Consider the following 27,335-nt stretch of genomic DNA (forward strand, 5'->3'; position numbering starts at 1 on the left):
TGAGGTCACATCAGTCTGCAAAGTTGACTTTGTAACCAACAGTCTTACAGTAAGCTGATAAGGAAGGGTTTTTTTGTTGACTTCAAGGCATACAGGTATCAAGACTAAGTGTGCTGATATATATATATATATTTTTATTTAAAAGGTTCAATTCATCTCTATCGTGTACTTAACATTTTTAAGGCTATTAATACACTTCAGACACTCATTGGCTGGAAATTTGTTAACAGATGAGAATTTTATCTATGTTCAGAGAAGGAATTAAGCTAAGAGAGAATTATATAGAATCTGTTTTCTAATTGGGCATCGCTGGAGCCAGGAACTCCAGGTAAGGAAAAAGATCTAATACCTGTTGTCTTCTTGGTTCATTGGCAAGGTAGTTGGTTTCTCTGCATTTAGTTACACCAGTCTTTTGGTGTGGATTATACTTAAAAAAATCTTGCTTAGAGAGGATTGTTCATTGGTGAATTATTGTGTAAAAAGCAATCTGAGTTCCACATTAGAGCTGGGCAAGGACTTGTGCAGTTTGCTGACTAAAGTTTTTTTTGACCTGATTTAAAAAAAAAAAAAGAACCTTTGCTTTTTCTCAGTGATGGTTTTGGGTTTTTGAGGCTAGAACTATAGCCTGGCAAAACAAAATCATTGTGTTCTACCATAACAGTCTATCAAATCGCCTGTTTATTTGCTCTCAGGTTGAGGAAAATAACTTTTGCCTTTTTCAATGAATAAATGGTTTGTCTGGAAGACATTGTTCAAGTTTACCAAGAATTATTCCTTCTCAAAGACTATCTATAACCTTCATCTTCATGAAATAAAGTTTGACTAGAGGATCAAGGACGATTCTGAATAGCGATGGTCTATGGTTTAGACCAGATAGTCAAAACTAAGAATAACAGCAACAAGTGGCTGAAAAAAGGATCCCCTGCAACAATGTGCTTATGCAAAGGGTGATTTTAGGCATATAGCTAAGATGTAATAGATTAGGCCTGGCCAATCTTAAGTTTCTGTGCTTATTTTGTATGTTGTTTAGAAGAAACTGGCTCATGCTTTTATTCTCATTCCTAGAAAATATTTTTGGCTATACCATTAGAAAAATATGGGCAACAGCAAATCTCTGTCACATATTCAAAAGGTTTTATAAACAATTTGTTAAACTGAAATAACGTGCAGTCGCGATTAGTACTTTGGACAAATTAGTGGCAAAAATAGCCATTGTGATTTCTACGACTGGTCCTTGAAGTATTAACTAAATTGTTGATGCATCTCATGCATTGTTGCCACTTTCCAGGTACATGGGTAAGTGACTTTGTATTGTGAGTCAGACTTACAGACTTTCAGCATCAAAACAAATATATTACTGTGACCTGGGCACAACTGTGAATGCTCCAGTTATGTGTGCTTTTGTGTTACCCATCCATTTGCTGTAGATGAACACGTTCAGTATAGACAAGGCTATTTTAATTCACTTCATCCTGCTGGGCCTGGTGATTGAGAGCAGCCAGGGGTGCTACTGTGAACACTATCCTTGGGGTCCATGGTCCAGCTGTTCACAAACCTGCAATTATGGAACACAGACAAGGCACAGGTAGGGCCAAATTACTTCTCTATTTTTATTTTGATGTTTCTAATTGTCTTCTGAAAACATATCTGAAAATATCTGGGGAGGAGCAGTTGTCTCTGAAGCTCCTGCTTCCATAACATACTGAAAAATAAAAATTGCCATATCCAAGTGTTTACCAGGTGAATAATTTTTTTTAATTGTAAGATTTACACATTTTCAAGGTTAGGTATATAGTGCATTACAAATGAACCTGCAAATGAACTTATTTCTTCCAACACGCCTAGTGAGGAGAGAACAGCTTTGTCCTAAATTGGCTTTGCCAGCCATGTGCACTTGAGCACCCAGCCCATGTGAGCAAATGGTGGTAGGGGGGCATAGGAGGGCTCAGAGCCCCATTCTGGGAGGTCTGCCCCATGTATAGCAATGTTATGGGAGGTGTAAGCTATGGCATGGCAAGCCCACACAAAGCTCCTCCCTGTAGGATTAATTTTCAACAACAATTAAAGTCAACTGAATGTTCAGCGTCACCAAACTAGATGCAATTCACTGGCATATTCTAAATTGGCTAGAATTCCCCTCTTTCCGTCTTGGCTCTCTTTCCAAAGCCATCCCTTGGGACATTCAAAGTGAGATGGATCAAAATCAAGTTTTTTGATCCATAAACTTTTGATACATTTGGATTTTTCTTTCAGTCAACATTTCACAGCTGCCTGTTATCACTCTAAGGATTTTTTTGATTGGGTTCAAATCATTATCTTTAGCCTTCACCCACAGTTAGAGAATATCTGTCTACAGTCTGTCTATGTTCCCTTTCTAGTGTAACTTTTTCAATTAATTTTTTTAGGCAAATAAGAATGGATGAATATTATATGCAAAACTTCTGTGACCAGCTATGCACAAAGCAGGAGTCTCGTGCATGTAACCAGCAAGCATGTCCTATCAACTGTCAGCTTGGAGACTTTGGCCCTTGGTCAGAATGTGACCCGTGTGTTAAAAAACAAGTAGGTAGAAAACTTATTATATGGATGCAATAAATGATACTAAAGAGTTGCCTTCATTTCAGACATTTAACTTTATGGAAATTGAGCTGCAAAATGACAGTTTAACTTAACAAGGGAAATTGGTTATAAATTATCATAACAGTAGGAGCTGGAGGGAACGTTAAAATAAGGAGATCACAACAGAAAGAGGCAATTTAGTAGTGCTAACCCATTTATGAGAACTTGAAAAGTGCCACTGTTGTCATTATAAATGAGTTTCCACATAGAGGATAAATTAAGCCATAGAGTTTGGATGTCTGTTTAAGTAAGAGAAAGTCACGGAATCTTTATGACTAATCCACAGCATTTTTATACTTTCTAAAGACAAGAAAAGTAATAGGATCAAATCATCCATTGAAAAGAGTTAAATGGTAAGTCCTAATTGGCACTGGCTGGGAGTGCTCAGGCTGCATTTTACACTGATACTCAGGAACAGTTTGAGAGTGCTGTCAAGAAATCCAGAACGCTGTTTCCCAACCCTTTGTAGCTTACACAGAAGCCACGTGGATGTGCTTAATATTTGTAGAACAAAACCCTTTGGGGATCCATTCTCCAGATGGTGTTTTCTGCTCTTAGGCTTGTGTCTATTGACTGGCAGTAGAGCTAGGAGTTAGTTGTAGGACTGCTGGAACGCTTCCAGTGTGCAAGGTCTTTGCCACCTGGATACCCTCTCTGGCAGAGAGGGGAGAGGTGAAAGAGCAGGTAAAGTCAGTTTGACCTAACAAAATGGGGACCTGACAGATATGAGGTTACAGGTTAGTGAAGTGCAGGTTGTTAATAGTCGTTACCTGGCTGGTGGGTCTCAGCTTGGGCCTGACCATGAGATCAACTCCCAGTGTCTGTGCAGACACAGCCTACAGTTCTCCCTCTGAAGGTCCCATGCAGCTTCAGAAATCCAGGCCTGACTACCTGTTAGGTGTCATAAGTATATCCTTAGACTTTTGATAGACTTATTTCTGATTCTGCCTGTGCAAGATGAGACCAGCCCAATGTAGAAGTCCATGAAGAAACTGTTAGCTCTAGGCATGAGATATGCTAACTGTCCTGTGGGATCCTATCCTGCAGCTGGGATAGAGAGCATGAGAGCAGAGCAGAGAAAGACAGCAGGAGACAGCAAACAAGCTACAAGAGCTGAAAGGGGACATTGCTCTCAATTGAACTGGATTCTGTGTGCTTAACAGGCTCTTGTTCAAGTGTCAGTTTTCTTACTTAGGCATTGATATATAAAACATTGTTCCATTTTTAAAATTGATTTTAAATACTGATGCAGCATGTCTGTTGTTTCAAGCAGAAAAGTGCTTTTGTAGGCTGAGCTCCATTTTCCCTTCAAACTCTTCCTTATGATCCTTATAAAAACTAACAGCCATCAGAACAGAGGACATGAAGGATGTGACTTCCAAGATGAATGTGAAGATCACTATAAGCAAGCTCCTAATAAGTGGGAGGGGATGAGCAGATTGAAGCTCCGCATAAACAATGAAGTAACTGTATTAAGGGGCCCAAATGGAGTACAAGGAAATGTTATCTTGAGTTCAAAAGTTCAGATGATCTTGTGTTGCTCCTCTGCACCCACACTTAATAGTTACCTAGTTACACTGGTTTTAGTAGAGGTCCTCCTGCGTTGTTTCACTTGGGGTCTACAGTGAAGGAAGTCTACAAGGAAACAGTTATCATACGGGGAAAAATCTTAGAGAAGGAGCAGCTCAGCTGTATGAAGATGTTTTTCACCCTACCTCAAGGGCTTACCAGTGAAATCTACCTGAAGTGATTTGTCTAGCAGCCTGCAGCTTCATTACTCTGTGTGGCGGGTTCCGAGACGGGGAGGAAAAAAAACAAAAGTGAGTTCCAGGTTTTGCTCCCAGATCTTTAGAGACAGAATTTTTCAGGAGAACTGTTTTCATCTTGTGCAGTCACCTAGTGCTCCTCAAATGAGGGGCCCCTGTAAGTGGGAGCCAGTGAAACAATGGGAGCCAGGCCAGCTGATTTAGGAATGGGAATATGCTATTGTCATAGTACTTTTGTTTCAGCAGTGACGATGAAGAAAAATTTTAGGTAGGCTATTCACATACCGTTTCCTACTCTACCCTTTAAACTGAAGAGACAGAGACTGTATTTTCGCTTCTTCATGTGATACAGCCCAGGCCATCAAAAGTTTAATTACATATACTCCATCAGGGCCACTGAGGCTCTTGGATTTCAGTTCCCTGCCTGCCTTACCTGAGGTGATGGCATGACAGGACCTAAGGACGAGAATAACTGATGACTTCCTTCAGGGTTCTGGCTCCAAAAGTCTTTAGCAGCACTGCAGCATGTGGCTCTGCCTGAGGGGCCACCAAGGTGCCTTAGCTACAAAATACACACAAATAACTCTGTTTTCATTTCCTCTTCCTCTCAGTTTCGTGTTCGGTCGCTCCTTCGCCCATCACAGTTTGGGGGTCAGGCCTGTACTGAGCAACTGGTGGATTCCCGCCCATGCTTCCCAACTAAACTCTGCAACATAGTGGAAGTTGACTGCAAAAAAAAATTCCAGTGTGAAAGTGGTAATGAGACTCTTCATTACATAATCGTGAAACTATTAGATAGTCAAAAGATTAAAGATATCGTTTGTTTATTTGAGGCTCAGGTGATCTGGAGCTTGTATATCTCGTGTACAAGTTTGAGGGAAAGGGGCAGGGAGAAAGTTTACTGGACTAGAGATTCAGTCTGTCTGAGTTCAAACTTGGACTGTTTTTATTAAATTTGTAAGCCTTCTTGTGGGAATTTATTTTTTGCTTCAATTTAAATATAGCTGATTAAACAAAAAACAGCCTCATCCACATGTCTTTTTGCTAAACCTTAAATTAAGCCACTATAGCTCCCAAGAAAGGCAAATAAGTAGAGCTGAAACAACTGTTTCTTGCTAGAAGAATCAAGGCCTGTTTTGCCTTGCTGTAGATTCCTCAGAAAAACTCACACCTTTACTAGGGAAAGAGAAGAGACTGACTGCTTGCAGGGTTTTTTTCCTCTTTTTCCTTCTTCTCCATTCAGACTTAATGACTTTTTGCATAAAGCTTCTCGCTGCTTTATTTGCAGGTCGTTGTATTGCAAAAGAACTGGAATGCAATGGGGAAAATGACTGTGGGGACAACTCAGATGAAAGAAACTGTGGGAAGAAAAAGTCACCGTGTAACAGAAAGTATGACAGCATCCCAAGTGTGCATTTAATAGGCAGTGGGTAAGGCAGTTTTGTTTGCTTGTCTCATAGACATGATGAAATTTTATCTCACTAACTTGCATAAATAAGATAACACCCATATTAGCATGTGAAAGTATCCCATTAAAACAGATAATCTCTCAAATTAGAATTAACAAGAGATTATAAGAATGCAATTAATCAATCAGGCTAGAATTTGCCCACTCCGTTTTCCAGGCTTAGGCTCCCTTCTGTGCTGATTGCTGTACTAGAGACAATAGAAAGAGCTGTCAGAGAGCACTGCTGTCTGAAGGACCTGGACTGCCCTCACAGCACCTGGTATATCACTTATCAGCAATTTCTGGTTTGGTTATGTCAAAGCATTTCAGAAGCTTGGAGGATGTTCGTCTAAAGATGCCTGATTATGCACGATCTATGAATTTTTTCACATCTTAATACCCACCACCATCTCTTCCAGACTGCTGATTTAAGCAGTGTAGACCCACATGGTCTTGCATTTTTGAATGATTTCAGTGCGCTCTAATAACATCATCCATGATATGAATGGAGAACCACTCGTTTTCCCAGGCCATTTTTCATCATCTCTCTGCTTTTGAATAAGAATGACTAGAGAAGTCTTCTGCTGGCATTGTCCGTAATTATCTAGAGGACAGCGATGGAAAGTAGGAAACAGGTTTGCTGCTACAGCTTGGACATGTTATTTTCTTGAGCAAGTTAAATATGAATAAGGAGTTCTTGTAGAGAAGCTTTTTTCAAAGCAGTAATATGCTTTGAAAAAAGCATATCCTTTGTTGGTTTAAACCTGCAGTATCTTCAGTGCAGCTATATACCACTGAAATGATCCAAGTCTATATATCTTTCTGGGATCTTTTAATCTCTGGATATTATTTTTCTGTTAGATTTCACATTCTGGCTGGAGAGAGTCGAGGGGAAGTCCTTGGCAACTCATTCAATGGAGGACGATGTACAACAGTGAAGCACAATGAGACAAAGAAATTGTATCGTGTTCCTGCAAACTTGGAGGCTGTCAGCTTTCAGGTACTCTCAAGCACTTTCAATTCTTAGTTGAAAACCCCCTTTCATAATCAGTCCAAGTTACGTGCACAAGTTTTAAGCGGTGATGTGTGTTTTAGGACTGGACTTCTCAACTTGGTGAGGTTTTTTTAGCATGAATTTAAAAGGAGTAACTGAATAAAGTTAAAGCCCTGAATAAAGGGCACACTAATGTGTTCTCTGGAAACTGTAACTGGTTTGTTTGTAACATGTAGATTTGGTCCATGAGATTCAAAAATTGCTATGCTCAGAAATATTTAATAGAAGAAACACTGGTCTGCCAAAGTCTCTCCAAAGCTGTGTGATTTAAGTTCTTGATGTTAGTCCGCAGAAAAGTTAATGGTTTGTGTCTCAGATACTTCTAGGAGTTCATCTCTGTCTTTTAACGTATAAAGTCATCTTCTCTGGTATTTCTCTGGGGGCAAACTGCCTGAATTCAGTCACTTCTGAGTTGATGCTAAAGTTGTCTGGGTGCCCCTGCTGTGCAGGACAGTGCCACTGAGGCTTACCACGGCTATCGGACTAGAGGGTCACTCCCTCTTTTTCTCCACCTATCCCTAGTCCGTCATGCAATATGGGTTCTCACCCTAGTCCGTCATGCAATATGGGTTCTCATGCTGCAAGTATGGTCTAAGACTCCAGTCGGGATCAAACCTATTCATCCTGTTAGAAGGGGAACCAAGAAGAAAGGACAGAAAACACCAAGCTCTATGCTGTGGGACTGCGACTCACACCTAGTGTAGTTAACAAAGGTAGTTGTGACATAGACTGAAGGTCTGGAAATCTTTGAAAAGTATGTTTGAAAAATTACTCCTAAGCTTCAGGTGGCAAAACTTCAGAAGGAAGTAATAGACGTTTATTCTCTTTTTTTCCCCTCTTATATAACTGCATATTAGTAAGTCGTCTCATATCTCTTTCATCTACTAACTTGTCTCACAAACTCATCTTTTGTTATAAGAGTGGTTTCTTAGCTTACTGCTATGTCGCAAATGTTCAGGCACGATTCTTTTAAGCAATGAATTCTTGAATTTTTTTCCTAATAGGTTGCTCTGTTCTGGATTATTATTTGGGCAAACACAGTTTCCTTTACTGAATTTCCAGGTAGTAGATGAAGAGGATGATGTAGCATCAGATTTCTACAATGATTTGACTCCTCTGAGTGACAGTGATGCTGGAAGTAGTTCATCCACTCATGCTGGCAAAAGAACTTCTGGGATCCCGTTTTTATTCTCAAAAAAGAGACGGATACAAGTCACATTAACTTCCTCCTTTAAGAAAGCCATTGAAGCCTCATATGAAAAGGTAATTAAATGTTACCTCCAATTTCTTCCTTTCATTTTCCATCTGCTCATCTTGGAGAACTGAGCTACTGATACTGAAGATCAAGCCAGGAAAAAGAAAAAAAAAAAAAACCTAAATTACCTGGTTTGTGATTAAAGAAAGTTGGTGCTCCATTACAACACAGTTGTCAAACAGTATTACTGCTGTGTCCTATGTTTTCTGTCAGGAAATAAAGATATTTTTTCGGGTGTGCTGTGACCCTTACAATTCGTTCATGGGTGGAGTTGCATTTTACAAAATCACAGGAATTACCCATAAGGAAGTTCCTCTCCTGATACCACAGCATGTTCCTGCTTGTGACATACCTTCTATAGTGTAACCTACTTTTCTGATTTATTGCAGAAATCATAGGATTATCGCACTTAAAGTTTAGATTTGACATGGATTTGAGGTTTTCAAATCAGATAAATCAGTCCTTTCCCAGTCTCCGTTATAGGTTAAGAAGATAGAATGCTGTGGAAGGAACAGTGGCAAACAACTCCTAAAATGAAGTCCACTCAAGAATGTGTTATAGATGTGTATGTATTGGGAATTAAACCACATGAACTTTTCATTGGCTAAGCAACTTTCACCTTGTAATATTGGAGTCACGCAGCTGCCAAGTTGTGATCGATCACAAAGATAATCTCAGAAGTAACACATTCAGAGAAAAGTTTCTGAGAACGGAAAGCCTTTTTCCCCATGAGATTCTAGTGCAGATGAATTAAAAGATAATATATTAGAGATTCATGTATTTCTAGAGTTTAATGGCAGTAAAGGATCAGTTGTTTGGTCTGCGTTTCTGCATAGCAGAAGCCATAGGACTAACCAAAACTAAGGCCTGCTTGAAACCCAGGACTTACAGTAAAATTGGAAAGCATCTTTTACAAAAATGTCAGTCCTAATTTTAAGGATTCCTATGACAGAGGCTTTACTCCAAGCCTTGGTAACTTGTCCTGGTGGTTAAGTAATTTGACTTAACTAGTTCATTATTTCTAGTCTGAATTAATCTATGGTAAACTTCTAGCCATTGGAAAGCTATTTAATCTGATTCCTGTGAAGATACTTACATGTAGATCAAGTTGTTCTCTTGTGGAACTGGGAAATCATTTTTGGAAGAATGGTGGCTTCTTGTTTGCTTAAACGCAACCCAAAACTTCATATGGAAATGAACGCACTGTAACTAGCCATTAACTTAGTAGTCTGGCTATAGGTGACCCAGGGTAAAATCCCTCCGTGGGAAACTTCTTGTCTAGGTACATCCTTGTCTCCAAGCCCATTTGGCTTAGAAGATGCAGCTAGAGTAGAGCCAGACTCCTGGCAGGAAAAGTTCGGTAGAGGAGCTTACGTATGAATCGGTACCAAAAGCCTTTTCATGATGAATCGTTCCCCTCTGCAGATGGGTTGTTCGTGCCAGTTTCCTCTCCCTCCCTTTGCTCTTGGTCTCTTTGCTTTGATCTTGTTCGTCTTGTCTCTTTGCCACTCTTCAAATCTCTTCATTCAGTGCTCTCTGTTCCTCTCCTCCTTATTTAAACTCACACATTAACAGCCTCTAGCATCATAAAAATGAATTGACTGTCTCAAAAGCATGAGACTTCTAAATGTAAGATGTTTCTGAACCTTGCTACTTTTTTTATGTCCTTCCTGAAACCTTGCCTGTTAAAAACCTGACACTTAAGCTGAATGAGAACTTTATCCATGCAGTTTTAGTTTTAGCATACTGATAAGTAAGTTATGAGACTCGATGACAGTGAACTAGTATCCAGACTCCCAACTTAGTGGGCTGTTTATAACTAGTCCTATATTTGAGGATTATGATTACATGCTGAACCCTTTCATCCTGGTCTTTTGTCTTATTGCTGGTATATTTCTTATGTCAGGAATTGTTTTGCTTTCTGTTTTTCTGGTGCTTATGGAGACTTAATTTTTGTTGGAATCCTATGCACTCCCACAGTGCAATGGAGCATTATCCTACAGAAACTAACAGGGCTCTTGTAAACTTAAGGGCTGATTTTTGCTAGTTTACTCATGGTTAAAGCAGTGTGATACACAGAGTCAATTGGTTTTTGCAAGATAGCTCAGATCATGCTCTCAGCCCCTCTACTTTGTGCAATTAACCACCTATGAAAGCACTCACTCCTTTATTTTTTTTTCCAGAGTTCCAACTTTATTAGAGTCCATAAAGTGATTTCTGTTGCAAACTTCACAATGAAGCAGTCACATCTGCAACTCTCAGACATCTTTCTAAAAGCACTTAATCACTTGCCCCTGGAGTACAACTATGCTTTATACAGCAGAATATTTGATGACTTCGGTACTCATTATTACACCTCAGGGAAGATGGGTGGTTCCTATGACATTCTTTACCAGTACAGCTCAGATGAGCTGAAAAACTCAGGTATGTTACCTTCAGCAAGAAGTCACGATTCACTTACCAGCTTTTCCTTTGCTTTAGTTAAGATAAAAGTACTGTCACTTTTCAGGCCTTACGCTGTGCAGTAAATTCTCCAAATCAACATCAAAAAAATCCTTTAAACTTAGAGGAATAGCCCACACTGCCTAAAAACAGAGTAAGAGGAAATTTTTGTTCTAGACTGTTTTACTTTCAAAAGTCCAAGGGGATCCCAACTTGGTCAACATTAGAGTATTGGAGGATTATGGTCCTGGTGTTAGTCCCTGTGAGATGTATTACAACCTTGGTAGAGGGGTAGGGAAAGTGGTACAGGAGAACAAGTATGTCCAGACCTGTTGTTTGTGTCCTGCTGCCCAGGAAGGGTAGCACAGCCCTGGGATTTTGGGGTGGGGGCTGCCTGGGGGGTGGCTCAGGAGAGCTAGAAAGAGCAACTGGTTGGGGGGGCAGGACAGAGTTGAGAGACTAGGGAAAGTGCCGGGGAGGGGGAGTGAACTTCATCCAGTGGGAAATATTTAGAGACAACTCTTAAGATTTCCAGATCAAGACCAGGTGCCACCTGGCAAAGATATTCCAGTCAAACACATGCCATGGTAGGACTGAAGCCTGATGAGAAGTTGAAGTGGTACCTTCTGGGGTACAATCCTTGAGTCTGTTGGTATGGTTAAAAATGACTCAGACTCTAATGACAGCCAGATTGTCAAAATGAAAAAGAACACTACCAAAGTGGAAATCTGAGGTTAAAAGCAGTGATTTTTAATGCTATCACTGTAACTTATGTGGGAGGGTACCTGAAGGAGCTGGTAAGCATGACCCTGTCTAATGTTATTTGCACTGGAGGAACTGGAAGCCTGCAGCAGTGAAGTCTCCCCCTAGACCAGTTGCTGGCCAATGATCTTGAGTGCTGCAGGAATGATTATCTGACCTAAAAACTGCTATAAAATATATCTACACATTTTTATATAAGTGTATGTGTGTATACATACATATACACAGCATTAGTATATAAATATATCATATTAGTATTTTTCTGTGTGTATACATATATTTAAAAAAAGCGGATGTATTAAAATCTATCTTTAGCACCCTAGGAGGAGCAGTCTCTCTCCAAGCCCCTGGCTGCAAGGAGTGGCACAGTCTGCTATTCCCACCGCTGCTGACCTCTGCAGCTCACTGCCCCAGACAAGCGTGATTAGACTGAAGGATAAGAGCTGTTTCATGGGGTGCTGGTGGCGGAAGAGGGTGTTAGACACCAATGGAGAAGTGGCATGGGAGTAATACCCACCCCAGCAGGAATAGCAGGAGGAATCTAGGAGAAGTTGGACATGAGTAAAGCCTGCAGATGAGGAACAAAAGAGGCGCTGGCAGCAGTGGGGAGTGAAGGGTGAGGAGCTTAAACACGGTGTGGACGTCAGAAAGAAACTAATGTGCAGAGAGATCTGCAATGGCTTGTGTTGCTGCGGGGAGCCAGAGGGTGTGGTACTATCACCTAACAAGTGATTCAGCTGTTGCTTTGTGGTATTTCTAGGTCTGACAGTGGAGGAATCAACAGAGTGTGTGCGAACAGAAACCACTAAGCGTGTCCTTTTCAGAAAGAAAAAGAAAGTCAGTACCAGATGCACTACAAACAGAATGACTGTGAAACACGAAGGTGACCGCGATGAGAACGAGGCCCATGTGCTGTCATTTGCTATGAGAGAGACCATTCCCTCAGCTAGGTGCCCAGGGTAAAATCCTAGCTTTGGTGAAGTAGAGGTGCAGCTCCCACCAATTTCAGGGGAGTTAGTATTTCTCTCTGAAGCAGGCATCAGAAACAGCTTCTCACTTACAAAAGAAATCAGGATCTGGGAGTACTTTTTCTCTGCTCTGGAGTGCAGTGCTAGGAGATCCAGTGTCTGGGGGGGTCCAGTCTGAAGGGCTCCACAGTGGTGCTGTGTCTTCCCAGCAGTCTTGCGTCTGACAAACACCTCCCTCAGCCTCGGCTCTTGGGCAGCCCACGCTGCAAGTGGGAAATGGGCTCAGCCTGCAGTATGCAACAGCGACCCCAGTCCTTGCTGAGGGCGGCTTGGGGCTAGTTAGAGTCTGGCAGCAACGAGACAGGCCTGCCCTTCCCCTCCCTCTCTTGTTGGACCAAGCAAAAATCTAGGTGCAGCAGACACCTTGGTAGTGCCAGGAACGTGTCTCAGTTAATTTTCTCCAAGAGTTGCAGGAGTCACGTATCCTGCATCAACAAAAGCAGGGATTTGATTACCTGTGCCACATGTTGCAGCCTCATTTTATGATCAATTCCAGTTACTCAGATGTTTAACAGAGGGACTAAAGGTCCTGCCTTGCAGAGCATCCCCCTTCTAGTGGAGTCTGTTGTATTTCTTGCATCTTCCACAAGTCTGTTGTGTAGATCTCCATGTTTCTGTGGCTGAGATGTTATGCGCTTTTCTTTGGAAGACTGACATGAGTTTAGACTCTGTTCTTTTAAGGGTGATTTCATAAAATTAATCCTAATATATTCTTTTATATTTTCTTATAGTTTTGGTTTTTAATAATTCTGTTGCTATATCCACTGTCCGTGGAGGCCTTTATCCGTTTGACAATTCTTCAATGAAATTCTCTTTCAGGTTCCATTCTGGAGTCGGCCGAACGATCGGTGTCTCTGGTAAAAGGTGGAAGGTCAGAATATGCTGCAGCTCTGGCCTGGGAAAAAAAGGGGGCTTTTCCAGAGCATACTGTCTTCACAAACTGGCTGGAGTCAACAAAGGACAATCCTGTGGTGGTTGACTTTGAGGTAAGAGAAGAGCAAAAAATAGTGAGATAGTAGAGCACTCCATGATTTGCTGTTCTCTAGAGAACTTTTCCGAGCTCTCTTATCTTTTAAATCAGAACGGTGCTGAATGTGATGATACGAATTACGAATGTGCAGGCACAATACAAAAAACCATGCAAAATGTTTATTAGAACTACTTTTTATGTGCCACAGCTAATAGAGGGAGGAACAGGAGTGAATTATTCTGGCACCAGCTGAACTGGAGCTCAGGTGTGGGCAGGGACTAGTCATTTTGCAGGAAAGCATTGCACAAGTGAGCAAGAACATGTGTTTTTCCGGAGCGCTTTCCCTTGTCAGCCTACTCCGCAAGCTTTGGCACATAACTAAGTTGAAATGAATTGGCAGTCCCATAACATTGCTCCCCTGCTTACTTAATGCAGCGTGTGCCTGCGCTGATGTGAGTACTCTCAACTAACTGCCTGGCCCTGGCTGACGCTGCAGCAGCTCCGAAACAGCAGCAAAGAGCTCAGGGCAAACTGCAAAACTTACCTGAAAGTAGTGTGCTGTGATCTTCCTCCCCTTGTAACTGCTGATGTATTGAAGGCAGCATGAGGGTGTCTTCATACATGCAGTGATTTGGTGTAAGCATCCCCTGCATCACCTACGGTAACTTGAATTTTTAGAGGCAATAGCCCCTTGGAAAGTTTTGCCACTGGCTTGCTGAGCCCTAAGCAGAGGAAATAAGAACAATAGAAATGGGATAATCTAGATATATAAAGCTGTCAGGCTCCTTTAAAGCATATATAACTTTCTACGTGGCAATACTCCAAACTCATTTATGATATAGCTTCATATATATGCTCTGTTGCCTTTAAAATTGACCTGACAACTATTGCCTTGCAACTATCCACAGCAGGACACTGCTGCGGCTGAGCGATTCTTTACTGGATGGTTATCTTTCAGGTGTCGCCCATCGTGGATTTGGTGAAGAACGTGCCGTGTGCAGTGACCAGGCGTCGCAACCTCAGGAGAGCCCTTAGAGAATACGTGGACAGGTTCGACCCTTGCCAGTGTGCTCCGTGCCCCAATAATGGCAGACCTGTGCTTTCCGGGACGGAGTGCCTCTGCCTGTGCCAGGCCGGCACCTACGGGAACAACTGTGAGATGCGGACTCCAGATCACAAATCAGGTATCTGGGATAATGTTGTCATGATGTAAATATGGTCCTTCTGATGTAGAATGCATAGTGGGCTGTGATCATGAATTCCTATGCTCTGGAAAAGCTGAAAAGTGTTGCTTTTCTAGCTCATTTGAAAATTAAATTCTCTATTTTTCTCTAGAAAAAAAATCTGAAATTTCATTTAAAAAAAACCCAACAGAATGATTATGACCCTATATAAATGTTTCCTGTAACTGACTGATGTCTGAGCCTTTCTCTGCCATGTTATTTCCAAGTCATATTTCTAATATACATCAAAAAATATTGTTCTTAATGTAGGAGTGCTTAGTCTTGCATTTTCAACTGTTAAGTTTCAACCCACTTCTTCTATACCAGGTATCCATTCCATTAGATATTCCATAGTGGTATCTCAATTTTCCAGACTTTGAGTCATTGGTAGACTTTGATGCTAAGCTCTTATTTCTGGAGCTGAGGCTACTCCTGAAAATAGTAAATGAAGGGTTAGTCCTAAAACACAGTCCGTCACAACCTTCTTGGGTCACTCTGCTCATATCCCTTTCACGGTGCTCAGATGCCGCAAGCAGGATATGCATAAGTCAAAAGCTGATATTTATTGGCTAATGCATAGAGTAGACAACTGGGATTTAGCCAGATATGAGAATAAGCATTAGTTTGTGCGTTTTCCCTCTCAGACCCCTGGGAAGTCTTTGCTGGCCAGGCAGCATCAGCCAGGTGGGGAAGGGCTGGCCTCAGGACAACCTGGCCTAGGGATAGGCTCTTGATGTTTCTGGCTTACCATATTATAACTCCCTATTTTTTTCCTTCAGGACTTTATACCTTTCCTTGGTGGTGCCCCTTCCCCCCGCCCCCCCCCGGCCCCTTGAGCTGCTAACAGTCCTGTTTCAGCAGTCTTACTTTTGTCTGTAATTTTACTTGCGATCTTGTGCCGTTGTACTTTAGTGGCTTTCTCACAACTTGGCTGTTTCCTCAGGGTCTGCACCAGAGTTACATGGGCAGGCCATACCAGAGCAGGGCTTCAGGTCCCTGGGGTGCAGGCAGCTGGCCCCCAGGGTGGCGCAGCTTGGGGGGTGCAGGCAGAGTAGGTCGGAACCCTATGGAGCTCCAGGAGTAGTGACGGTCTCAGTTTAATATAGTGAAAGGATTTAATCTGCTTTTGACCTGAGCAGTATAACACTTTCTCATTTTTCATATATATAAACAGGTGAATTTATCCACTTTTTTCTTGATTCCTGTGATGCTGATTAATAACCCACCCACATCCCAATAAATCCCTTTCAGCCCAGCCAGTTCCTCATTATGTTGTTTTTACTAATCCTAATCTTCTTTCACATAACAAAACTAGTTTTACAGCACCATATTTAAACTAGAACTCTTCTAACTTAAAAACAAATAACTGAGCTAAGACGTGATGAAGCTATCCAAAATCATGACTGGTGAATAGGGACTTATTTTTCAACATCTCTCACAAGGTAAGGATACAAAGCTGGAAGGTGGCAAGTCCAAAACAAATGAGATGTGGTTCTCCACACAAAGTGTCGTTACGTTGCGGAATTCCTCGCTACAGGATATTGTGCCCATTAAAGGTGTGCATGGTCTCAAGGGTCAAATGGACACAGCAACAGAGGAGTCCATCAAGGACTATTAAAAAATAAGGTTGCTGCTTTGCGTCCGGGAAGTCTCTGACCCCAGTGCCTTGGAGTTTTCAAGGCTCTGTAGGGAAGCACTGCTGCCTGCACTACCTATTCTTGTAATCCTCCCTAGGTATCTTTATGGTCACCATTAACAGCAGAATGCTGGGCTGGATGTACTTTTCATCTAACTTAATATGGCCATTTTAATGTTCCTAACATGCTTTTCCAAAACACTCACGATACATTATATCTATGCCATACCTTTTACCAAATATCCCCCAGCACTTTTGTCATTCAAAGATATGTCTGGCCTACCCTTAGTAAACACATGACACTTCTTATCCAGTGGTGATGGTCAGAAAGCATATGGATAAAGGCAGAATTAAACAAGAAATCAAACTGAATAGTCCTGACTTGTAAAATAAATTATAAGACATAGTAAAATATTCCCTAGCTAGAACATACAGAAAGAAATGGGCTGTCCTTCAATAAGGATGAAGTTGAGATCAAAGATAATTGAGGTGAAAATTAAAAGAAACCCATGTCTTGGCTTTCTCTACGGACTATTATGGCAAAGACAAAAGAGCTAGTGGATATAAAAACTGTTGATTACGAGGTGGAAGGAAAACTCAGTTTAATACCTCTTAAAGAGAGGGAACATATAATCGGCATTCTGGAGAATTTAAAGAACAGTTGCATGCAATTGTAACTGCATTGTTTTGAATGAAGTTGGCAGCAATACCATACTTATGGAAAACAGCAGATCAAAAGGAGGAAGGAAGGGAAAGTGATTCAGGAATGTAAAAGCCGTGTTATCTGTCTCTGATAAAGAAATAATTTGAAAGAAATAAACAACGTAAGATATAAGAATAAATTGAATATAAAAAGTGTATTGCATGCAGAGGAGAAATGTTGTGTAAATAAAAATTCTTCTATAGTCCTTCATAGTGACACAGACAAAATACCCCAGGGGTAAGAAGGATAGTAGTGTTTTAATTTAGTTTGCATGGGAAGTAGATTTGGGTTTTAGACTTAGTGTTAGAGCTCCAAGATTTAGTTTGATAGCACAGCGTTTCGTGAGTTAGCAAAAAAGGCTGATGGCATTGTGAAAACTGAGAATGTCTCTGCCTGCAATAGAAGTAGAAAATCGGCTTCTTCTGGGTTTGAATGACTTATGCCCAAAACTGGAAAGGAAGGTAATATTCAGGTTCTTTTAAAGCAGTTTGAATTTGGCTGAGCAGCTCTTTGGAAAACTTCACGGTCTGGATACAACCTACTCCCTTAACAGTTACAATTTTAAATCTTCTGAAAACTATTATTACAAATTTCCCACCGTTCTTCTTCCATATGGACCAAGAAAAGTGTAATGAACGGTGCAGATTTATTAAAACACGGGTTTCCTTTATTTCTTTCAGTTGCTGTAGATGGCCGCTGGGGTTGCTGGTCTCAATGGAGTTCATGTGATGCTTCCTTCAAGAAAAAAAGAACCCGAAAGTGTAATAACCCCTCCCCGATGAACGGAGGGAAGCCCTGTGAGGGTGAACAGGAAGAGGAGGAGGACTGTTATGTCTCGGTGTTCATGGACAGGTAAGAAGACAGTAGATGAAAGTTCTCCATGGTTGTGAGGCGAAGAGCCCTCTAGAGAGGCCTTGCAGCTATCAAGGAGAAATAACAGAGACAGCTCTCCTGTCTGAACTTTGGTGGGGGCTGAGAGAAGGAAATTGTTCAAGTTCAAGTTTATTTCCAGGAAATACATAAAGAATTGTATTCTAACGTATATCTACAGATATTTTACTCTGCTTTGCATGGCTTCCAACCTGAAGCTGTAGAGAACTCACCCACTTTACGAGATTTTACAATTCCCTTTTTTTCACGTGGACCCTCAGTACTGCTCAATGTATTTAGACACTATCACCCCTTAGAAAATCCCTCCATTTGCAGCTGTTCATCACCTCTTTTTTTCTAATGTGATATGAAAATTCTTCATAAATAAAATAAAAAGGTGGCTCTATAGCTATCATTTGTTTAGCTCTCTTACAGTGTCTCTTCTATCAATATTTGCTACTTCTGACCTTTACCATCACCGTCTACTTACTAGAATTAAGTTTGTTTGTTTGTTTGTTTTTTAATTACCTTTTGGGGTGAGGAAAAAACTCTTATCATTGCTGTGTAAAGCTCTGAATTTCTACCATTGTCCGAGTTTGGTGATACCACTGTTTAATATGCATGCTTATGAGGGAATTCTTACTTTTCAGAGGGGCTCCTTGTATAAATGATGATGAAGCAAGGAGAGAAGATGAAATCTTGATTGCTGAACCTGAGTCTGGATGCTCCAGGCCAGACCCACCAGAAAATGGCTTTATCAGGGTGAGCGTGAAAAATGGGTGAGTGATATGAAAGGAAAGAACATGGGACAGTTCACAGAATCACAGAATCGTTTAGGTTGGAAGGGACCTCTGGAGATCATCTAGTCCAACCTCCCTGCTCAAGCAGGGTCACCTAGAGCATGTTGCCCAGGATCGCATCCAGACGGCTTTTGAATATCTTCAGGGAAGGAGACTCCACTACCTCTCTGGGCAACCTGTTCCAATGCTCAGTCACCCTCACAGGAAAGGAGTTTTTCCTCAGGTTCAGATGGAACTTCCTGTGGTTCAGTTTCTGCCCGTTGCCTCTCGTTCTGTTGCTGGGCACCACGGAGAAGAGGCTGGCCTCATCCTCTTGACACTCCCCCTTCAGATACTTGTACACAGTGATCAGATCGCCTCTCAGTCTTCTCTTCTCCAGGCTGAACAGGCCCAGCTCTTGCAGTCTTTCTTCAAGTTGCAGAGCTGTCAGTTTTTACAGCCTCTTTACTAGGTATACAGAAATAGGCCACATTCACAAGTATTTACTTCTGCTGATTTCACCTGAATATTGGAAGTGTAACACCACTTGCAAAAGATCACTTCCACCTGTTTAGTGGAAATGTTTTTCTAAATAATTAGAAGCTCGTGTTTTCTCTTACTCTTCAATAATAAGGGATCTCTAAATCTAAGGTAATATTGTCTTAAATTTCTCACTTAGCTGATTAATTGAAATTTTATTTTTCACTACCTTAATTCATTTTCTTCTTTAAAACTATTCTGAATGTGATTTACAGTTAACACCAATTTAATTTTTTCTGTAGAATGAAAAGAACCAGTACGCTGTGGGGGAGGAAGCCGAAATTGCCTGCGTGACTGGTCATGTCCTCAGTGGCTATCAGTTCCTTAGGTGTCTGCCAGATCAAACCTGGACACAGCAGCATATTGAATGTGAACGTAAGAAACAGAAAACTAGTTTCGCTCAGCAGCATAAAAGATGAATAAGAGTAAACAGAATATAATATAGGCTTTAATAAAAGAATATATAGTGGTATCTGAAGAAATACCATTTTAGGAGGGCGTCTCATGCATTCACGTTAGAGATGACAAAAACCTACTGAGTCACTAGATGGTTCCTCTTTGAGTTCGTTTTCCTTTTTCAGGAGTGTAGCTATTGCATATTCTGTAAGGACATTGCAACGTTCAGCGCTTTAGAAAACGCTGAGATTGATTGTTATCAGCTCCTTCTCCACTTTAGTTTTAAATATCTTCAACGAAAGGACTCATATTTTGGTTCCACACTTATCTAGATAATCTTTAAGTTGATGACAGTTACCCTGAATAAAGCATTCTTGGAGGAATTGACTCCCACTTTTTATAATGGAAGATGTGTCTCTAACTCCTCCAGATTACCTTGAAAATCTGACCACAGATTAATACCCTGATGTGTTTATAGTCCAGTCAAAATTAAAGATCAGAACCGACCTAGGTGTACTAACAGGAGACACTCCAATAGTTTGCTACAACTCGGTATAGTTTTATCGACTTAATATTCATTTTATCATGAATGTGTTCTTGACCATGTTTATGAGCTTTCTATTGCCATTCAATTTAATAGTTTTGTTAATAGCTTCATTTACAAAAACAACTTTTAAAATATGTTGCGAGTGCCAGTCTTATTATTTTTATCGTTCTGTAAAATTAAATTACTCATACTAGCATACATTAGAAAAAGTAATTATTTAGCTGTTGATAGAAAAATATTTTACAGTATTTGATAGAAAAATACTTTTTGACATGACAGTGCATTGAAAATTTCTAGACTTAATTATGATAAATATTTATTACAGTTTTAAATGTTAGTCAGACCCATTCGGTATTATTGTGACTATGGCTCTTGAACTGAAGCGTTATGATTTGCTGTAAATATTTCTGCACTGTGAAAACAACAACAATCTTGGGGTTTTTTTTTTCTTATTTGTTACAGCCTCAGTATGCCTGAGGCCACCAACGTCTTACAGCGTCACGATTTCCCCATTTAAACAACAGTACAATATTGGTGAAACTATTAAGTTAAGCTGCCAAGCTGGGTATATAGTCACTGGTCAGACAGAGTATACTTGTGGGAAAGACCTGTCCTGGATACCGTCTGTTTTGAGATCCATAACATGTGAAAAAGGTTAGTATTCCTGCAGGTGTTTCATTGTTTCTCTGCTGCTGGGATCCACAACAGAGTTGTGTTGTGTTTACTTTAGCTAGGTAGAACTAGGAGGCAGATGACTGATTTTGAGACATATAGCAATTGTTCATTAATTTTGGTTTTACTTTATATATATATGTATAAAAATATGTGTATTCTGCAGTCCCATATAAATTCAACCACAAACTTCTTCATTAAGTTCATGTTTTTGGGCAAGTTGCACTGTACATTTTGCTAATTATGCAGTTGTGAAACTGTATTTAAAAAAAAAAAAAACAGCTGTTTTAAGAAGGCTTTATGAAAGCAAAGTAGGAGAAAGCCTATTTTAAAACTTCAGCTTGTGAAGGTTTCTCCAGTAGCTTTTGTAGAGCCTTATGCATCCTTGTGGAATCCCAGCCGTGGGGGCTTTTGAAGACAGAAAATTGGGATAAATTGAAATGAATTCATTTTAGATTTTACAGTAAAAGTCTAACATAGTTAGGCTCAATTTGTTACTAGTTACAACAGCTCTTACTTTTTTGTTTCAGATAAGCAAACTAAGATTAGAGGTACTTGCAGTCCAGGACAAAAACAGATTGGATCTCAGTGTGTTTGTATGTCTCCAGAAGAGGACTGTGGGTAAGTTAAGTACTTTCACTAGAAAAAGAAAAGTCATCGTTTCTCCAGCAATGCACTGTTAATCCATTGTGAAGACAGAACAGGAGGAGTAACAAAAATGACGACAACTTTAGGATTATTGGCGTCTGTTCAGATACTAGACAGCTATGCTGTTGTATCAAAATTACAGCCCTGTTTATAGCCTATGAATAATGAACAATGACATTAACAAAATGGCACATCACCACACATCTTTCTAGTCTACATCTTCATCTGCTACTGGAGATTCCCATTCTTCATTTTCTTCCCTTTTTCCTCCAATTTCTTGATTTACACTGTCATCACCTCTGCTCTACTCCATGTGTTTGAAACTACCCTTTTTCAGGTGAATATGCTGCAAATTATATGTGCGTGTTTCAATCTCCAGAGCATATAAAAGTACAACAGACTCGGACATACCGTCTCTTTACGGAACACGACTTGGCCTTTGATCCTTCAAGCGAATAGAGGGTTCCTCTATTGCTAGAGCATTTTTAGTAAAGGGCTGGCAAGGGTGGAGGCGTGGTGTGGGTCTGAGTGCTGTCCTGGTACTTGGGATGCGAAAGATGAGTGCAGAACGAGTAGTGGCTGGACTGTTGTAGAGCTGAGACCGATGCACGTTCCACCGCAAGGCTCTTGTATGACCATGGGCAGTCCCTTGGCATGGGATTCATCTCACTCATGTCAGCCTCCGAATAACTAGGCATCTGTGCTCCCTCAAGAGCCCTTGAGTAGAGAGAGAACATGTTCAGAGGGTGATACACTTTGTCAAAAAGGCATAGGCTGACTCTTCTGTTAACTAGATGGATTTTGATACGGTTCAGAAATGCCTGCACGTGCAGAGAATGAATCCACTTGGGAACCAAAAGTAGTACAGAAAGGAGCTATAAGCAGCATAGCTGTGTTTGCCTGCCACTGGCCCCAATCTAATTATGCCTCAGGGCAAACTTACATCTATGGTAGCAGTGCTGCATTAACTCAGCTAAACCCCGCCTAGGGCCTGTGCTAGTTTACTGTGCTTTCTGGAGGTAACAGCATGCATGGAGCTCACCTTCCATTTCTTTGTGTGGGCATGCCCTCCACTTCTCATCTCCTGGATGGGAATAAAGCTTCCTTAGCTCATGGGGCTATGCTGAGGTATCAGAGGCTTCCCAAGGTCCAGATGCTGCAGCAGTTGGGACCATCTCGGGTCTTAAGATATATATCCAGTCTGGCTGCAGTTTTACTGTGGCTCTTCATCTTATGCCAGCAGAGTGTTTAGAAGCATGGATTTGTTCTGTGGTCTGCTAAAATGATTTTCCTTTTTTCCTGGGGCAGTCACTACTCGGAAGACATCTGTGTGCTACATGCTGCTTCAGAACAGACCATGACAAAGCCCAGCTGTGAGTACTTAGCTGAAAATTGCCTCCGAGAGCAGTCATTTCATTTCTTGCATGTCGGCCCTTGCAGTCGTGATGCCAATCAAGACTGGGCTATTGAAAGGGCAAAGCTCTCTGCAAATAGCCGGAAGAAAGTGCCATGTGGCTATGACACCTGCTATGACTGGGAAGACTGTTCAGGTATACTTTCGAACAATACAATTTATGCAGGGTTTAGGCACTGAAAATGAAACATGCTGGCTGCTTCATTGCTCTAAGAATGGGTTTTATGGACATTGTGGTCTGTTTCCTTTGGGCAATTTGTGGTGAGAAGAGTATGGAAGTGTGGTCAGTCCTTTGTCCCTCCTACTGTGTGTTGCGCTCATGTATGTGCCTTCTCCCTTAGTCAGAAGTAGTATAAAGCTGTCACTCATTAGTAGTCAAGGCACAAAAGGAACTTGAGGATTAAGGGAACTTGCGATTTTAGGATAATTAATATTTAAATCTTCGGCCACAGAAACTTAATTCACAATGTTATGTGCCATTCTTTGTGACGATACTCTAAGCACTAGTTTTGTACTCCAGGAGTTAATCTGGCCCACACCCTCAACAGCATATAATTAAATTATGAAATTAAATCATGGTGCTACTTAGAGAACAAGACAGGGGCCATCAAGTTTAATAGGATTTTAATGGTAAATTTTGCAAATACCCATATGTGCAAACTGTGTTCATTGAGAGTTTTAATGAACTAAGCTGTTTGGTGAAATCCCTAAGAGGATTATATTATAAACACTGTTGTGCAACTTGGCTATTTACTGTGTAACTGGCTGATAAGAGCAGTGAGTTTTCCTGTAAGCGTATGAGGTGCTGGCTGGCTTGGCACCCATCACATGCTTGCCAGGAAAAGGCTGAGTGGCAGCCGTAGTCATTCCTCTACTTGCTTCTAGAGACAAATACGATCCTTATCGTACCTTGTCCTTTTATGACAAGTAAAAAGGCCCTCATGATGTGCAGCAATCGTAAAACGTGCTTTTGCAGATTCAGGATGATTTGTGCAGTACAAAGTTTGAAGATGATGACTTTAAAGCTGTCACATGAGGTATTGCTCCTGTGTGAGGCTGAAGCAGAGGCCAGGGCCAAGTCTGCACCTCAGGCAACACAGCATGGAGGAGTCTTCAGAAGGTGGTTATGATTTAGAAAGGCCTTGGGCTTATTTACTGCAGAGCCCTAAAGCAGCCTAGGTGTTTTCCCATGGTGGAAGTGGCTTGAAGTTGGATCCTGTGCCAGCTGTTCAGTATTCTTCTCCAAAAGGCTCCCAGAAGAGCTCTGTTCAGCAAGCAAAAAATGAGAGAGCAAGTGAGAGTAAAATTAAACAAAATAAGATTCCATTGTGGTGCTCAGGAGGTTTGAATTGGACTTTCCTCCTCACCTTCACAAAAGTCCTCTTTCCCACAGGTATGCATAAACATTTAGCGAATGGAAATTTTGGTATTCCTGAGAATGAGTGGTGGTATTAACACGGGGGCAGAAGATACTGCAGTACCATGTGAAAGCAGCTAAACTGATGAAAAAAGACTCTTTCGACGTGTTTTAGGAAAGGGAAGGCAGAAACTTAGTTTTCTGCCTAGGTAATTTCTGGAAAAGAATCTAAAAAGTCAGAATCTGATTAGATCAGAAATGAGTAATGGAGTAACAGGCAGTATTGAGCTTTACCAAGGCCAGCAGCAGGTAGCTTAGCATTCATAAAAGGAGATTTCATGAAATAGAACCTGACACAATATGGACCGTAAGACTCCATTTCACAGCAATGTTGTGCATAAGGATAATTGGGAATAGAAAGTCAAGTTAATAACTTCTTATTTAGAGGAAAGGTCAGGGAAAACCAGTGGATAGAAATAGTTAGAAATTTCACTTCTGCTTCTGTATGGGCCAGTGCTGCAAAAAATGATATTTAAAGCTTCTTTTATCTCTATTTCTAATACCCTGATATCTTTGTGCGCACACTAGGATCTCTGCAACTAATGTATCTTGAACCTGCAATGACATTTTTCCCCTGTTGATTTTGAAACATTGTCAAACTATAAAAAAAAATGTTTAGTCATGATATTTGCAGCTAAAATTCCAACACATTCTTTCACAGAGACACAGACCCAGTGCTCCTGCCTGCTGCCTTACCAGTGCCCCAGAGAAGACAGCCAGCTTCACTGCATCCAGATGGTGTCAACTGGGAGGAAGAAGACAGTCAGTCATTGCACACTAGCAGCCATGAAGTGCGCTGGTGTGAAAATGGAGGTGCTGAATCCGGGGAGCTGCCTGCAGTAACCTGGCAGCTTGGGTAGCGTCCACCCTGATATTCCCACCGTATGCCTGCTGACCAACCCTGACGACAACTCAGTGAAAGCACAAATGGATTAGAAAACAAACGATGGAAAAAAATCCTGAGCTGACTTGCTGGATTTCTGGGAGGAGGGTGGGGATGGGCTCATTTTTTTTTGTCTGAAAATTGTATGGAGTGCGGAGTATGGGGACTGCTACCACTGCCAGTACCTCTGCGCACGTGCAGAGGGAGGAAGGGGAGCTCTGCCTCTCGTTTCCTCTGATGTTGGATGAAACGTTTTCTCTCCTCAGTCATTTGCTGCTCCATCCCTTCGCTTCTGACTGCTCTGCACCTTCGTTGCCCTACTGGCTGTGATCCCAGTGTAGCAGCTAGGTAGGAAGATTGGGCACGTGGTCACGAAGGCAGCTACCTGCGTGGGCCTTCACGGTACCAATTCAGGGAGCGGTACACAATACCGCTAACTGCAAATGTATCGTCATTATGAGCGAGGCCTTCAAAACCATGAGATTTTTAATTAGGGTAACTGAAGGAGGCAACTCTTTGCACTCTGGGTTGGTTTGTCAGTTTTGAGCCTTATAGGCTTAGGATTTGCAAACCTGAAGCTTAGAAACTTGCTTTTCAAGAAGGGAAAGAAAGCTGAAATCTAAAGGTCACTTTCTTATACTACCAGTCAGCAGATCAATGAAAATTAGGAAAAAAAATTATTTATCGACAGGCACTTGTCATGATCTGTGCTATGTATAACTGTCACACCTGGCCAGGGGCTGAGCAGTGTCATTTGGGAGCAGGGTGTGGGGCTGGAGGTGGAACGATAATTTTTACCTTCAAGGAGGTATCAGACACCTACATCTGGTATGTTACTGAGCTCCCCAAATCAGGACCAGCCAGTCTCAACTGTATGGAGCTCAAGGAAAAAAGTGATGAATCCTTCTGCTCAATAGACCAAAGCATTGCATTTTTCTGCTTAAAATGTATAGTAAAAATGATTGAAATAACAGAGTGGTTTGCCCTCGTAAGTCTCTACTACTTTCCTCCAACTGAAGATTCATATTAATAGGCTGGTGATTATTTGGGGGAGGGTTGCAGACTTGATTATCCCTAGCTTTTGTTCTTTAATACCCTTATTCCTTCTTGCTGGTCATATTTCCAAGGGGAATAGTCATTCAGAATGGTTGTGTATGCCTTCTGCACCTTCAATAAGTGGTAAAGATTTCATGCTCCTGACCTGCTAACCTTAACGCTAGCTTCTCGTTATAGGACTCTGAATCTGGCACGACTCTCCAGCAATTTTTATTGTAATATGAGGATTGTCTTTCCCCATGTTTCTCACCATGACATATTGCCAGATGAAATCATTTTGTGATAAATAAAAGGCAGCTGAGGAGTCACTTGCTGCCCCCGTTTCTCTAGTACCTCCTGTCTCAGATTTGTTGTACGCTTTATGAACATTTGCATTAAGGCTTGCATTGTTCTCTTTTCCTGATTTTTTTTTTTTTGGGGGTGGGGGGGAGGGTAACTTCTGAAGTTTTCATTTTTATAGTTGAGCATTAAGGAACAGAGAGGGTACATCATCTGCCACTCGCTAACAAGGATAGTGGTGGTTCAGCAGTAAACTGAATCCGGATGAAATCATCTACTTGCTGAAATTAGTAGGAGTTTTACTGTTGATTTCAGTGGAATCAGGACCGTACTTGCAATGATTTAGAATTTGTTGCTATGCTGATATCACAGGGGTCTCCAACTGTCTTCTCCTAGAGTTCAACTTTTTAATGTTGAACATCAATTTTCTTCTTGAATAAGCTCTCCTCTTCTACTGCGATAATTTATATTAGGTAGTGATAGACTTTTCTTGTTCATTGGTGGCAGAAAATGCTTCCCTCCCTTTGCCTTTGTAAGCTCCAAGCAACGTCTGATTTGATGGATCATTGCCTAGGGTCATAAATTATAATTGAGGAAGATGAAGGAAAACCTGAACTGAATCTGTCAGGATAACCAGGGTCACAGGACCGTGCAGATTCTCAAAGGACAGCTTGCTCAGTAATAGAGCCTCTCCAATGCATGGAAAAATCTCATCTGTTTATTTTTAATGTCAGAGAGGAGAGGCATTATCCAAAATGAATATAATGAGCCTTTTCACTGACGCAAACAGTTCAGTACAGCATCCCAGCATTTCTAATTTTTTCTCTGTTATGACAATATGTGGAATACATTTAGCACAGCTTGACAGCTGAGACGTGATACAACTGCTGGACATTCAGTGGCTAGCATTCTGGGCTTCTGTATAAATA

The 27,335-nt window shown here is 41.1% G+C and overlaps 1 protein-coding gene across 1 annotated transcript; it reads left to right on the top strand.

The window, feature by feature from the left end:
• LOC104147805 (complement component C6) lies at nucleotides 1-26,459 on the top strand. The gene is made up of 19 exons (XM_009680679.2): nucleotides 1-95; nucleotides 231-328; nucleotides 1,428-1,585; nucleotides 2,406-2,562; nucleotides 4,997-5,141; nucleotides 5,674-5,815; nucleotides 6,694-6,832; nucleotides 7,949-8,149; nucleotides 10,325-10,565; nucleotides 12,106-12,228; nucleotides 13,193-13,359; nucleotides 14,302-14,527; nucleotides 17,586-17,757; nucleotides 18,426-18,537; nucleotides 19,337-19,469; nucleotides 20,500-20,691; nucleotides 21,240-21,330; nucleotides 22,666-22,907; nucleotides 24,850-26,459. The coding sequence occupies exons 3-19, from the start codon at nucleotides 1,428-1,430 to the stop codon at nucleotides 25,029-25,031; spliced, it is 2,823 nt and encodes a 940-aa protein (XP_009678974.1). The 5' UTR covers nucleotides 1-95; nucleotides 231-328; the 3' UTR covers nucleotides 25,032-26,459.
• The last annotated feature ends 876 nt before the right edge of the window (nucleotides 26,460-27,335 follow it).

Source organism: Struthio camelus, chromosome Z (assembly GCF_040807025.1).
Source record: "Struthio camelus isolate bStrCam1 chromosome Z, bStrCam1.hap1, whole genome shotgun sequence".
Taxonomy (NCBI): domain Eukaryota; kingdom Metazoa; phylum Chordata; class Aves; order Struthioniformes; family Struthionidae; genus Struthio; species Struthio camelus.